General features: G+C 31.1%; 1 protein-coding gene across 1 annotated transcript in view; it reads left to right on the plus strand.

Moving 5' to 3' along the window:
* Positions 1 to 9665, plus strand: part of LOC107441478 (Kinesin heavy chain 73) — a 129414-nt gene extending 119749 nt beyond the window's left edge. Inside the window, exons 39-41 of the mRNA XM_043045685.2 lie at positions 3824 to 3991; positions 4546 to 4716; positions 8204 to 9665. Coding sequence (XP_042901619.1) covers positions 3824 to 3991; positions 4546 to 4716; positions 8204 to 8319 — 455 coding nt within the window. The 3' untranslated portion in view covers positions 8320 to 9665. The remainder of the gene's footprint in view (positions 1 to 3823; positions 3992 to 4545; positions 4717 to 8203) is intronic.
* The last annotated feature ends 5742 nt before the right edge of the window (positions 9666 to 15407 follow it).

Below are 15407 nucleotides of genomic sequence, written 5' to 3' on the forward strand. Positions count from 1 at the left end.
TCTACACACATTACCCTAATCCAAAACCTTGGAAAACAACCTTCTATATAAAAACCTGAAAATCGAGGTTGACTTGGGGTTTTCAAACTTAAAAAATCCTTTAATAAAGCTGGTCTCAAGGTGAAAATAATCTTAAATCTAGGTCATTATAAGGTTTCTTTACGCAGAGTCTTGCATGCTCAGCTAAAATCCACCTTGTCATGAAATGTTTATGGACTATGCAATTTGATCCTATCTCTAGTGTGACGTCAGCTGATACGTCATTATGGAACGAAATGACAATACTTTTCATAAACGCTTTAGAAAATAATTTTTAATCCTTTTAGGATGAAAAGTTTGAAACTGCAATATTTTTGCTTTGTTGAAAAAAGGTTTTCAGTACAAACATTTTCGTGATAATAAAAAGAAATTCCGACACAAGATTGCATGCTTTCAGGGATGGTATTTACCATGTTAGGTTTTTACCCTCTTGGGAATAACTTGCTTTACCCATGGTTATTACTAGAGCCCGGAAGTTCAGGCAAAATGCCATAAATGCCCTTTTCTGCCTTTTTTAAACGTTTTCTTCTGAAAATGCCTTTTTCTTTCCTTTTGTTCATAGATGCCTATTTCTGTCAAATTTAAAATTTTTCTGCAAAGCTTTTTGTGCTTTTGACCGAACATAAACGCAAAATGAAGAAATTTTGAAGTACAGAAATGGTTGACTGTCATCCGACGTATTGTAATGCATTTATAGAAATTAGGACTTAATTCCTTTGGTCTTATTAATATTTCCTCTCCGTCTCTTCGCGGCGTCAGAAAACGTGGCGTCACCTTCGCCCGATGCGCATTGCAAGGAGAGAGAGAGAAAGGGAGTGAGTGAAAAGATTGGAGTTATTTTTACTTACAGTCAATAGGAGTTATTTTTACTTACAACCAATAGAATTTATTCTTACTTACGGCCCATATAGCCTACACCATCGAATAACTCGAATGCTCTCTTATCTACAAAACTAATACACCAAGCTGGTTGAGCACATTGTAGCAGGAGCACTAAAAAGTTTTCTAGTACTAGTTATTTCAAAAATGCCTAAAGTAAAAGCCTGCTCAAGCAAAAAACTGGACAGTTTTGTGAAAAAATTTGGGTCAGAAGTGTTTTCTACTGATGGGAGCATTCTATTTTGTAAGGCATGCTAGAAGTCAGTAAATTTTGAGAAGAAGTATTTTATATCTCAGCACTTGTAGACATCTAAGCATAAAACAGCAAAAGATAAAAAAGCTGAGAAAACACCGACTCTGATTCCCACCTGTTTTCAATTATCTTCTCGCAAATCGGAATTTGCGATGTATTTATGCAGATCATTTGTAGATGCCGGCATTCCGCTGTGGAAGCTTGAAAATAAAAGCGTACGAGCTTTTTTGCAAAAAAATACGAATCAAAGTGTGCCCTGTGAATCAACTTAAAGGAAAACTTATTTAAATGACTGTTACATCGAAGTTCTTAAAACTATTCAAAATGAAATCGGAACGAAAAACATATGGCTATCTATAGATGAAACGGCAGATGTAACTGGACGATATGTTGCGAATGTTATTGTTGGTGTAATGGACTAATTTGAAAAACATAAAATCTTTTTGTTGACATCTGAACAGTTGCAAAAGACTAAAAGTACTACAATTGCACAGTTGTTTACTAATGCACTGGCTTTACTTTGGCCAAATGGTACTGAGCATGAAAGAGTGCTATTATTTCTTACAGATGCAGCCTCCTACATGAAAAAAGCTGGAAATGCCTTAAAAGTTTTATTTCCTAATATGATCCATCTAACGTGCCTTGCTCATGCATTGCACAGGATAGCAGAGGAAGTAAGAGGTCTCTATCTTGAGGTAGACTCGCTTGTTTCTAGTGTGAAAAAAGTATTTGTGAAAGCCCCTTCTAGAGTTAAAGTGCTTAAAGAAATTGCACTAGACGTTCAATTACCTCCTAAACCGATCCTTACGAGATGGGGAACATGGATTTTAGCAGTCTCATACTACTGCACAAATTTTGAGGAAGTTACTCGAGTCCCTACCAGCTTTTCGGATGAAGAGGCAATATCCGTAAGAAAAAGTAAAAATCTGCTTAGCAGTTCTAAAATAAAAAATGAACTGACTTTTATTTCAACTTATTTTGGGAAGCTCCCTGAAGCTATTGAACACATGGAAAAGAGAAATATGTCTTTGTCCGAGTCACTAAAAATTTTCGACAATACTATTCAAGAACTAATGTCTGTGCCTGGACCAGCTGGTGACAGAATAAGTAAGAAATGTGAAAACGTCATCTCTGCAAATACAGACTTTGAATGCATCAAAGACATTGCAAAAGTACTTTCTGGTGATACTACAGTTGAACTTACCATATCTCCTACCATGGCAAGTTGTTTTAGGTACGCACCCATAACCTCTGTCGAAGTAGAAAGATCCTTCTCTTTGTTTAAAACTATATTGACTGACAGGAGACAAAATTTCTCTTTTGAAAATTTGAAAAAGCAGCCAGTTGTGATGTGCAACAACAACCAATCATCAGAATAAATCTGCATACAATATTATTGCAAGTACGAGTTTTCAATTTTTATTTCACACCTACGCAGTTGAGGGTTTTTTTTTGTGCAATTATGTCCACTTCTTTTGTACTATTGCTACGACAGTCGAGTGAAATGAATATGTAGGTATACCGGATACTTCTAGCAACTTTGTTTATACCTTGGATACCCATATGGGCTTTTAGGCATTACCAACTACCATTTTGCTCCAATTTTAAGTGCCTTTTTTAAGTGCCTATTTCAAGCTTTTTAAATGCCTTTTTGCCTGCCTATTTCTGCATTTTTTATTGCCTGAAATTCCGGGCTTTAGTTATTACTGCCTTAAATTATATGTTTCCCCTCTCCCCCACAGTTTTGACTGTTTCGAAAAAACAAACAAGTTTTTCCTATCTTCAGAAAATTTCTTAATACTTCCGCTATTTATATGAGCGTCGTAAAAGGCGGTATTGTTTCAAGAATTCCGCACATTGTTAAAATATTCTTGTTAGCAATAATAACACAGTTTTTTATCTGTTCTAAATTTTATCTGACCAGACTTAATGGTTTTCACAGTCAAAATGAACGTTGTAAACGGCATCAAGAATTTGGAGCATTGTTAAAATAGTTTTGTTAACAATGAAGCACAATGGATCATCATCTGAAAAACTATTGCTCGTAAATGTATTAGCAGTTAAAATCTTTTTACAGAATGTGTTAACAGAAGAAAAAAAAGATCTAATAAAAACTTATATTGGAAAAAGGATTGTAGGTTAAGTATAAATGTTAGAGTTGAATGATATTAAAAAGGCAAAATGTAAGGACTTGACAAGAATTATATGTTTCTTTACTGGTAAAAACGTGTAAAACTGGTTTGTCTTATAGAGGAAAGCACAGCATGTTCTTTTTGTATTACTAGATCCCACTTAAGTTCAAATCAGTAAGAATAAGGGGAAAAAAATATAAATTGAAAAATTATTTTCTGTTCTATATTTTCAAAACACAGCCTCAGGTTGCAATTTTTTGGCATTGTTTCAAAACTTTACTATTTTTTTTATCTAATTAGGAAAAAGCCGGCATTAAAAACCTAACTTTTAAAGTGAGGCAGATTTTTAGTTTTTGCAGTCAACGGCAATACTATCATTTTCACAAAATCATTTAAGTGCAAATGAGAATCTTCTTTTCCTTAAAAAAAAATATAATTTAATGAATCCAAAAAGAAAAATTGCTATTTTCAAAAAATATTTTAAATATCCAATAATGAAAATTGTTTTTCCAATGAACAGGTGAAATTTCCAGGAATGAGTCGGAAGAAATGAAGTTTCCTTTGTGGCTGACCGTGGGAGAGAGCGTTATGATTTCCCCCTACAATAAAACTGGAGTTGTAGCTTATCTTGGCCCAACAAATTTTGCAGCTGGCCCCTGGGCTGGCGTTGAACTAGACACACCCACAGGTAAACAAACGCCTCTTACTTTTTACTGAATAACTCTATTTGGAATCAGAAATAGTAACAATTCAAAGTGGAAAATTAAAATTCAAGGCTGGCGCTTAGGATTATTAATTAGCCAGTAAATTAGCCAAATTTTAAAGTTCTTAAAAAAATTTTAAATCATTAATATTAGGTATATACCTATGTAGAATTGAGTTAAAACACCTTGAAAGTGCACTAATTTGAATTTCATTAACGTTTTATGCATTACTGTATTTCTGATTATGGATAGTTGATGCCTCTCTAGTAAATTTAAAAGAAAAATGTTAATCAATGATTAACATTTATTATCATAGGTATATAATTAATATCAATGTCATTAATATTAGGTATAAACCTATGCAGAATTGAGTTAAAACACCTTGAAATTGCACTAATTTGAATTTCATTAACGTTTTATGCATTTCTGATTATGCACCTCTGATTAATTTTAAAAAATGTTAATGATTTTTTTAAAAAAGAAATCAAATAATTAAATAAATGATTCGTTTTATTTAAATAGTTCTTAATTACTGCAGGTAAAAATGATGGGACAGTGAATGGGACGAGGTACTTTGAGTGTAAACCTCGTTTTGGAATTTTTGTTCGACCAGACAAGTTAGTGGTTGATAGTAGGGGTAGAGCAATGAGAGCTGCCCGCACCTCTTCTCCTCTAAATGGGGGAGTTACCGCCAAAAGAAGTAAAGAAGGTAAGAACTTTCTCATAATTAATCTTTCTTTATTAATGCATTTTTTTCAGTTAAAAATAATAATAGTTATTGTTGTTGAAATTTAAATAATTTAGTATTTTATGTTAAATATACAGTACGACCTCGAAAATCCGGACTCTTACGTCCAGTTTGTCGAAAAGAAATAGCTTAGAATAAAAATTTAAATGTAAGAGCACAAAAACGCAACTCTACTCCAACAATGTAGCAGTAGGGAGTGAATGAAAGCTCTTAGCTGATAAGGAAATTCCAGTCATTCTTATCAGCTCTGTATGGATAACAAAGAATAGAGGGGATTCCCCTCTATTCTTTCATCCCCCAACAAAAAAAAAAGTATTAGTATCAGCTGGTACAGTCTAGTCTAGAAGCATCTGTTTCATTTAGTTGAAATTCAGCTCGCTTTTTAAGCCTATATTTTTAGTTTCAATTGCTAATATTATGTTATCTAACCAATCGATTATGACGGAAAATGACAAATGTTTGATTTTTAATGTCTCTTATTTATTATTTAAAGTGTATATTTATGTTAAGTTGTTAAAATTGGCGTCGGAGGTCTACACACACGCGCGCTTAATCGACCTGGCGAATGCGCAACTTCGATAATTCTATCAATTTATGTATGGTATCTACAATCTGGACCTTCCAACCCCTCCAGCAGTCCGGATTTTCGAAGTTGCACTGTAGTATATTAGTAATAATTTTTAAATATTACATGTGAACTTTTCTAAAATTATTGTAAAGAATTCCTTACCAAACCTGCTATAAACTTTCAATTATGTGCACACCAGTCACCGCTCTTTCGTGTTCAAAAGTAGTTTTAAAAAAAAAAATTCATGCATAGATATACTTGCCACTCAATTCAATGTTTTTGAAATACTAGAGTATTAAGTCATGATACTGCAATATATGATGTACAGTGAGCAGAATAAATAAAAAAAACCGACCACCCTTAATAACTTTTGATCTAATTTATGGATCTTCACGTTCTAGGACTCATTCGTAATGGTTCGATGGGTAACCTCGAATATGCTAATCGGTGCAAATGATGTTTTAAGTTACAAAATCAGACACAAAAACTTAGTTTCTCTGAATAAACATACCCTTTTTTCAATGGATTTGGATTTCTAACCCCCAAAATATAGGTGGTAGCCGCAATCTGGGAACTATGGTCTCCATAGTTTGGTCAGGAGAGTGATCTAAAGTTTAGACCTCATAATGTTAATTTTACTTTTTGAGTATTTCGCCACATCTCAAAAACTTTTTAAGTGAATCGAAAATTTTTTACACACTATTATAATATTCTTTTACCTAAACATTATTCTATGATAAGAATTAATTTTAGTAAATATTTATTATTTTATTTAATAATAGTTGAAAAAAATCTGAGTTGTAAGGTATAAAATTTTTTACATCATTTTAAAGTATTTAATTTTACATGACAAAATACAAAGTTTGAACCAAATAAGTTGAATAGTTCTTGATAAATTGAATTTCAAAGAAGTCTTATATTTAAAATTTGATTTCTCAGAAACTATTCAACAGATTTGGCTCAAATTTTGTATTTTGCAATCTAAAATTACATAATTTAAAATTTTATAATTGAGAGCAAATTTTTTTAAATTCATTTCCCGAGATATGGCAAAATGCGCAACAAATAAAATTAACATTAAGGGGTCCAAACTATTGGGACCATATTTCCCAGATTACGGCTCCCCCCTGTTTTTAGGGTCAGAATTCCGAATCCGTCTAAAAAAAGTTATGTTGATTCAGAGAAATTATGTTTTTGTGTTTGATTTCGTAACTTAAAATGTTGCCTGTATTAATTAAGTAGCGTATATGAGTTAACCCTCTCTTTTTTTAAAAAAAATTTGCAAGTATGAAATCTATCTGTCATCCTGGCAATTGTAGACAATAGGGAAATATGTCCTGATATTTCTTTTAAAAATAAAGAGTTTAAGAATATTTATTGAGTGTTTAAGAGGTACTTACAGGGTATCCGCGCACCTAGAAAGTCATGAATTTTGGTATTTAACAAAATTAGTCATGAAATATCATAATTTCAACTCATCATCATCATAGTTGGCCCGTCAGCCCTATGTGAGCCAATGCCTTCCTCTGAAGATTTCTCCATGACGACTTTCGATTTATCTTATTAATTGCGAGAAAATCAGACTCCACTGAGTCAGCCCATCTCAACTGCGGCCTTCGCCTCTTCCTTTATCCAGTGGGTCTAAAGAGCAGCATCTTTTTTATTGTGTTGTCGTCACTCATTTGAATCACGTGGGTATTTTTAAAAAATAAAAAAATCATGGAAAGTCGTGTGTAGGTCGCAGAAGTAGTCTAATTCTTAAAATGGAATCCTCCCCCCCCCCCAATTTAATTGTGTTTCAAAAATCTGAATTTCTAACAAAATCCCCAGTCACAGTCATATTTTATTCAAATATAAAATGTTTTCATCACGTTTTTTAAAAACTATGGTGTTTAAAAAACACCACTTCTAGAGCGAATTATCTTTAAACTTCTGTGATTTCAGAATTTGTTTTATTTTATTAATTTAAAAATTCTAACTTAAGCAAACTAGCCATTGGCAATTTTTTTTATTCCAAAATGAGAACAGAAAAATCAGGAGTATTTCTTTCCTTTCCGATGAACAAGAAATGTATCTTTAGAAAATTAATTCTGCAGAAAAAAAAATTATTTGCTTTTGTATTTTTTTTAAAGCTATTTTATTGCTTTAACACTTTCTTTACTTTGTTTTTTTAAATCTATAAATATGAAAATGCAGAGTAACAGTTTTGGTTACCCATCATTTCAATTAATGTTATTATAGCGAAAAATGTGTTATTTTTCATTACTCTTCGTCTTGCTTACAAAAAAAATAAAAAAATTTAGTAATCTTTAGCTGATGAGCAATCCTGTCAAAAAATTCATATTGATCCCACTGACAGGTGCACTATCTGCCAGGGTTGGAAATATCTGCTTGGTTTGTTTAGGGATGGGAAAGTGAGATAAAAGAAGCTTATCGCTAAATTCCCCTCTATAGATGGTTTTAAAAATCGGTATATGTATTTATTTTAAAGTAAAATTTTCCAAATTTTTTCCAAAAAGATGAAGAAAAAAATCAGTTGAAGACAGAAAAAAGTTCATTATATCCAACTTCTTCACTTTTTTGGTTCACTATATCCACAAAAAATAACATTATACGTGTATAGCAAGGCACGGGAACTAACATTTCGTTCACTATAGCGGGGTTTGACTGTAGTAACTTCCTTAAGTCGTGAAAAATTCTTGGAATTAGTCATGGAAAAAGTGGCAGATATCCTGTACTTATTTTTTGTTCAAAAATTTTGCTACGCACAGGATTTTGTTTTTATGCCATATCTTCAAACTGATTTTATTTAAGAGTGTGATTGGATTTCACTTAAAATGAATGATGCACTATTTAAGTATTTTTTTTTTTTTAACGCAGATGTTTCGGTTCATAAAAGTGTCGGTCGGATAGACAATCACTCTGCAGTGAAGGCCCGCAGCCGTAGTAAAGACACGAAAGCAAGGCCGAGCAGCAGCACAAGGGGCAAGAAGTGACTCGTACCACTATCCTTGTAAAAACATTTCTTTTTTGCACATTGATGATGCAATGTCGATGAGTCACGCAGATGATGATACACACCAGTGAAGAGAAGAAGGCGGCTTCATTCCAGTTTTCAAGTAGTTAAATTCTAGTGTTAAAGCTTCTTACAAATGGACTTGCAAATTTATGAATTATTCCTAAAAGAATCATCCATAGTTCAATATTTAGAAAAAAAGCCATGATTAACTGTGTTAAGAGTATTTTTGTTAACTAAATAACCGTCCTCCTGGCGTATTTTTATCTTTTAAAGAACAGGGTTGCCACTCCACAGGGAAAAAAATACAGGGAATTTTAAATATCACCTTAAGTAACAGGGAATTTATTTTTTTCCTTACTAGCTAGGAATTTTGTTTTTTTTATTTTCGTCTTTTAAAAAATGGTGACCACTCTAAGCATAATCTACTAGGTATTTTAGCTATAGTAAACTATTTCATTATTCAAGTATGTTCAGCTATTCTTTTTCTTTAAGTTTTCCAGCAATTAAAACTAGTGTAATAGCCCAATATAGCTCACACAAGACCACAGTAATTGTTGTTTCCTTTTAATATATTGTGTATAATATGCACGGGGAATTTTTCTTTCTTTTCCAGATTTGAATGGCAACCCTGTAAAAAAAAAACTTTTTTTTAAAATTAATAATTCCTTTGCAAATCTCTTTACTGTCTCATAGTAATTTGTATGCACTTTTTTATGCCCGAACAGTATTATTATTGTTGCACCCCCTTTTTTTTATAGATACAATGAATTCTGTACTTAAAAGTTGTAGATTATGTCTTATCCATCCTTACAATATCTCAGATTTTCCGTACCATTTTTTTTAAAAATTGTTGTTAGAATTTTCAAAATATATTTATATAAAATACTCCATCATGCTATTATACTGTTCACCACTAAATTCAATTAGATTTTTAAAACATTCTGTGTGACAAACTTTTAGAGGGATGATAGAAGGAGGGTTGCCACAGACGACTAAAAATGTGACTATTTGCAACGATGTAGTCAGAAAATGATAAAAAAGCAACTATTTTCAGGAAAAGGAGACTATTGGGAGACTTTTCTGTACTTCCATAGCTGTCTTTTAGCATAAATTGGGTGAAAAGCCTGCAGGAGCTTTTGAACACAATGAATTTTCTTTAAAATGTTGAAAATCTTTAATTGAAAATTTTAGTCATCACTTTTAAATTCAGGCAATTTGCACAGATACCATTGTAAGGCTATTTTGTTTCTTGATCACCTTTTTAACGTTTATTCTTACAAAATTACGTAGATTTTAAAAAACCCAATTTTTAATACGATATTACGATGCATGAATTTCGAATTTGAGTTATAAATTTTCACAATACATATATTTGCTAAATCAATTATTTATAAAAGGGAAATTTTTTAATGAAAAAGTATTTTTTAAATGAATTATAGTTGTTAAAAGTATTTAATTTTCTGCAAATATACAAATTTGTATGACATAAAAATTTAGTGCTAGACCACTAAAGTTTATATAAAAATGATCATATTTGCTACCAACTTGACTAAATGTATCACGGTATATGGCAATTAAGTCATTTAATAATATTTTAGTTCTTATTTAGGCAACTATTTTCATGCTTCAGGCTACTAAAAGCAACTTTTTTGTTCCTTTTTTTCTGTGGCAACCCTGTAGAGGAATGGGCATTTTTTCATGTTAAGTGAATTCTCGTGTCAAGATTCAAAGCATGTTAAATAATTTTGTTGCCATTAAAATATTAACCTACAATTTATAAGAAGTTGAAGAAGAAAAAGTTCCTTCTCAACTTATTCATTTAAACTTTGTTTTTAGAATGTTTAACAAATTAATTATTTTGACTAACGTTCCAAAAATCCATTAAACCTAAATTGTGCGCATGTATAGTTTAGTGCTTTTGTATAAATCTTTTTCATCATGCAAAATTAAACCTAATAATTTTTTTATTGTGTGAATTCATAACTTTTAAGTTTAGTACAGCCAGCACCCAGCCAGTTGGTAATAATGAAAATTGGTCTAAATTTTAGTTCAAAGAGAATCCATATTTTTTTCTAAAAAAAAACAACAAAAAAACATGCAATCTAATTTGAAAAAATATCTCTCCAAAATTATATATATTTATTAAAAATAATTTTTAAGTTCATTTTTAAATCCTTTTAAACAATGTAGCTTAAAGCATGTATTTTTATATTTTCTCTTTGTTATAAGAGATGTCACCTCTTTGCATAAATGTTTATTTTTCCTCTTATGTTTCATTACAAAAAGTTCCTGCTCTATCATCCCTTTATCACATATGTAACCTGACATTAAGTATTAATATTGTCACAATTGGGCTTTTAATTGTAAAATGTTTTTACACTTCATAAATGGTATAACTTTTTGTTGTGTGCAGTGAAATATGTACAATAATGGCCATTCCTTTTTTATCTTCTGACTTCCTTTTTTTTTAAACTTGACTTTTTTGAAAATGTGCCACTCAAAGAAATAACTCTTAATTGGCAGCTTGTCTCATTAATCTAGCTGGGATCTTTTTGTTATCGACATATATTTTAATTTTGTGTGTTTAAATTAAGGAAAAATATGACACTTTTCTCCTCATAAATGATAATGCAATTAAATGCAAATTGCACTCACCGATTTCCCCCCGAACATTTTGTTACAACTATAGATTTTATTATGGTTTAAAACGAATGAAGTACTTAAATCTCCAAGACAGTACTTTAAAGGTAACGGTTCATAAAATGTCTATTTGACTTGACAATAAATTTTTAACACTATCTTATAGTTATTGGAAAATGCTAAGATGTAGAGTATATGCCTAAAGAGGGTACTTTTTCTCATTTATCTATGATGGATAAAAATAATTTAGAGTTTAAAACTTCTTAAAACAAAATTTTACGATATGTAGTCAAAGAAGTTTGTGCAGCCTGCGACATCTTTTTTCTCAAATGCAAATTTAAATTTTTTTTTTTTAAAATTGAAATTAGCCTTTTATTTATTCTACGTCTCTAAATTAAAGGAAAAATATCAGAGTTATCATTAAGATTTATATATACACTAAATTACTTCAGGTAGTAACTTAGATGTATATTTGTCTTTATATTTGCTTTGTTACTTTCCAGATGAATGCAAAAAGAAGGGGGGGAATCTTGAAATACGAAGTGGGGGCCTCAAATGCTGTACTGTAAACTAGACAGTTTTACATTTTACATTATACCTACTTTTCAGTCTCTAAAATATAAATATATTTAACCACAGTAAATAGTCCAATTCCATTGTTAATGATTAATTAAATTATTATTTTTTGATTCTTTAATGTTGTCGGGAATTAATTTAAAAGTTCATTTTATCGATATTTTAATTGATTTGTTGCGAGATGAGAGCGGATTTGTTTCTTTTAATTTTCAATCCAATAAAGCATTTCTTTAATTGCTGAAAATTAATTAATCAATTGAAATGAATTAATTTTAAACTAAAATCGAAAATGCAGAGTAATTTTGTCAGCAATCAGTTGAACTATTGGTGGTGAAATATGTTATGTCCCATCCATTGATCTCCCGTTTACCCTGCAATGCACCCAAGTTTTATCTTTAAAAAGGTTATATAAAATAATCACAGTAAATAAATTGAATTAAGCTGCCGATATTGTATTTGATTTATTTTTGATTTTTATTTTAGAATTTATTCCTTTTCTGAAACACAACTACTGAATTCAATACATGAAATTTTTTAAAGAAGTAGCCCCCTGCTAACCTCAGCCCCCACTAAGGGGCCAAAATTATTTATTGCCCACTACAAATTTAAGAAATTACACATTTTATACCTGATATTTCTTTAAAATTGTGTATTTTGGAACTGTTAATTATGACATTAATAATTGCGGCTTGCAGTCAAAACAAGAGTAAAAAAGTATTAAGTTTGTGTTGGGTATTTTTTTCTTTAAACTTCGGGAGAAGTTTAAAGAAAAAATTGCTATTAAAAAAAACACAAACTCTCTTGAAAAAAACTTAGAGTGTTTTGACAGGTACAGAGGAATTTAATTTTGTTTTAATGAAGTTTATTTTACAAATAGAGAAATATCTGTTAAATTTAGACTTTATTAATTACTGCTTCATTAATTAAAAGAAAGTCTGTTGCAAGTGAGTAATGATTGGAATTTTTTATAATCAATTAACTCTCATTTAGAGCCTAGGTACCATCGGTACAAAACCGGGGCAGTTTTTAAACCTTAATTTCTCTTTTTAAAAAAGCAAAACAGATGCCATTGTATACAATAAAAATAGTGGATTATAATATTCAAAATCAAGCATTGACACACTGTATGAAAAAGTGAGTGAACATTAGAAAAATGGTTGTATTTTACATTTTTTAAAAATCGAAATTTTGTGTGTTGTATTGTAATACAATGTTTGAAAAAGTATTAAAATTAACTGAAATGTTTTCTGTGATATTTTTATTTGTATTATTATTTTGACAGAGTTTTTTGGACTTCTGATGTCCAAGTTAATTATTATCTGGTGTTTTTAATTATTTTTGAGTATATTGTAATTATATATGAGTATCACTGTTACTGGAAGCTTTGACAACTGTAGTTTTCAGATGTTTTAGTTTTATAAGTATATATATATATTTAAACTATTAGGGTGTCTCATTGTTTATAGAAACCAAAAAAAAAAAATTTTAGATTTAAGTTGTTAAGCTGTCCAAAATCTGACCTTGTTATTGACAAAGGAACAGAAATTTGTATATTATGTTCTTCCAAAGAATAAAAATTTTTAAGATGATAATTTGTTTTTTATTTTAAATGAAACAGGCACTTTTACTTTTCACTTATTGCTCAATGGTATCACTACTTGGAGAAGAGATGAAATTTACTTATCTCTCAATTTTAAAACTTTTCAATGGTAGGGCACTGGGCTCATGCCCAAGAGTTTGATCCTCGCGGGCCGAAGACTCCCGTGTAGTGCATGGTGACTGATGCACGTTAAATCTGTCGAGTCGCAAAGTCCTCTATGTTCTCACAACAAATCAATACCTCTTGGGGGTACTGATCCTGGAGTTTCCTTGTCTTCTGGATTGGTTCAAAATAACAAGGCTACGGAGTTGAGTAGTCGTAACCCAAAATTGGGTCGGCTGATCAACGAGGGATATAAAATAAATAAGTGTTGGAAGAGCCGCAATGGTCAGGGGATAGAGCGTTCTTCCAATGAGATTAACTGGGTTCGTAACCCTGGTTGATACGAATCCGCATCCAGCTTGCAGGGTGGTTCTCGTGGTCTTCGTCTCCATGTAACGTAAGTGCAGGTTAATTCCATCAAAAAGTCCTCTACAAAGGCAAAATTTCAAGGCTACGGAGTGGAACATTAGTAGTCGTAAACCCGAACATTGGGTCGACTGTTCAATGACGGTTATAAAATAAGTGTTGGAACTTTACAAATAGTTTCCATGCATAATTTAAGTTCTAAAATTATGTGAAATTCCAAAAAAGATAAGTTTTCTAACAATTGTTACCGAAATAATTTGATATGCTTTTATGAACCCCTTAACGCACAGATTTTTTTTAAAAACCGGCCAAAAAAAATCAATTTTTTTTAATGTAAAAAAACACACTTTAAAACATTGTCTTTTATTTTGGTGGACAATTTTGATATACTGCGCTTTTGTTCTATGGAAAAAGGCTATATTTTATTCTTGAATAAAATAGTTTTATAGCTTACAATCCTATGTAGATGATAAATCTCAATAAAGCGATTTTTTTTCTTAGCTTTCACATTGTTATTTTCGATTATATTCGCGTGTGAAAAATTATACCATAAAATACAACGCCGCTCGAATTATCTCGAGTGTGCACAGTTTGGCCTGTTTAGCGGGCTCAAATTAACTCGAGCGCACAAGTTAAGGGGTTACATAAACTTTTGGTTTAAATGATGACGTGAACCCAGTGGTTGGAAAAACTACATTTTTGTATGTAACTATATTACCACAGCTACTTTTTTTTTAAATCTAGCGACTACACACTACTTCTACTACTTTAAGAAGACGAACTTGGCTAGAGAACTTAATTTAGACCTATGCTCAAAATAACTCGAATAAAAAATTGGTTTATTCAAATGTGATCAATCGTCAAGAAATATTTACTCGTGTTTACATGAGCCAGTTTGTTAAAGCTTTTTATGCCTTTTTTGACAGTGAATATTCAATTTAAAAATGCCAGGAAATTGTCAAATGTTATGAATTTTGTTGAGTGTTTAGTTGTCTTATTTTCTCAAATAAAAAGTTCAAAGAAAATATGTTTAATAGCTAGTAATTCTTATTAACCCTCAGCTACAGGGGCATTCTTATAGCATTCATTGACAGACCAGATTAGTAATGATTCTATTCGAAAAAGTAACTGAATTTGAGCATTGTTTCTTTACTAAATGTAGTGTGTCTACCACTACAACAATACAATTCCAATTCACTAGACATGTTAACTCGATTCTATAATGGGGTACCTTAACACAGATGAAGGTTGACATGGTCAATGTGTCCTCACATTGATGACCTTCGGATGTGATGTGAACACGCCTACGCTGACAGAAAAGCGCGTGAATAAGATTTCAAACTCGTAACTTTTAAATCGGTTAAATATGAAAATCGATGATCGTTATTAAAATTGCGTGAATATGAATCCCGATATTAGTGGATTCGAGCGCTGTTTCAAATATTAGAGACGACGAAAATTCGACAAACCAAAGAAAAAAACAAAGAAATTACTCGTTAAATCTTAGATTGGCGCGAAAATATTGGCGGATTATAGGTTTTGATTCGTGAATCAATGGTCTAGAGCAGTGATTCTCAACCTTTTTTTTGTGACGGCACACTTTTAACGATTTCGAAATTTGACGGCACACAATGAAAAAAATTAGGTTAAAAGTTATTTACTTAACTATAATACACTGTGTTAAATAGTTTGTGATAATAATTTTGAATGTGAAATAAAATAATATGTACTACAAAAGCACATTTATTAAGGGATTAATTATTTCTTTCGACTAATTTTTT

This window comes from Parasteatoda tepidariorum, chromosome 3 (genome assembly GCF_043381705.1).
Source record: "Parasteatoda tepidariorum isolate YZ-2023 chromosome 3, CAS_Ptep_4.0, whole genome shotgun sequence".
Classification (NCBI taxonomy): domain Eukaryota; kingdom Metazoa; phylum Arthropoda; class Arachnida; order Araneae; family Theridiidae; genus Parasteatoda; species Parasteatoda tepidariorum.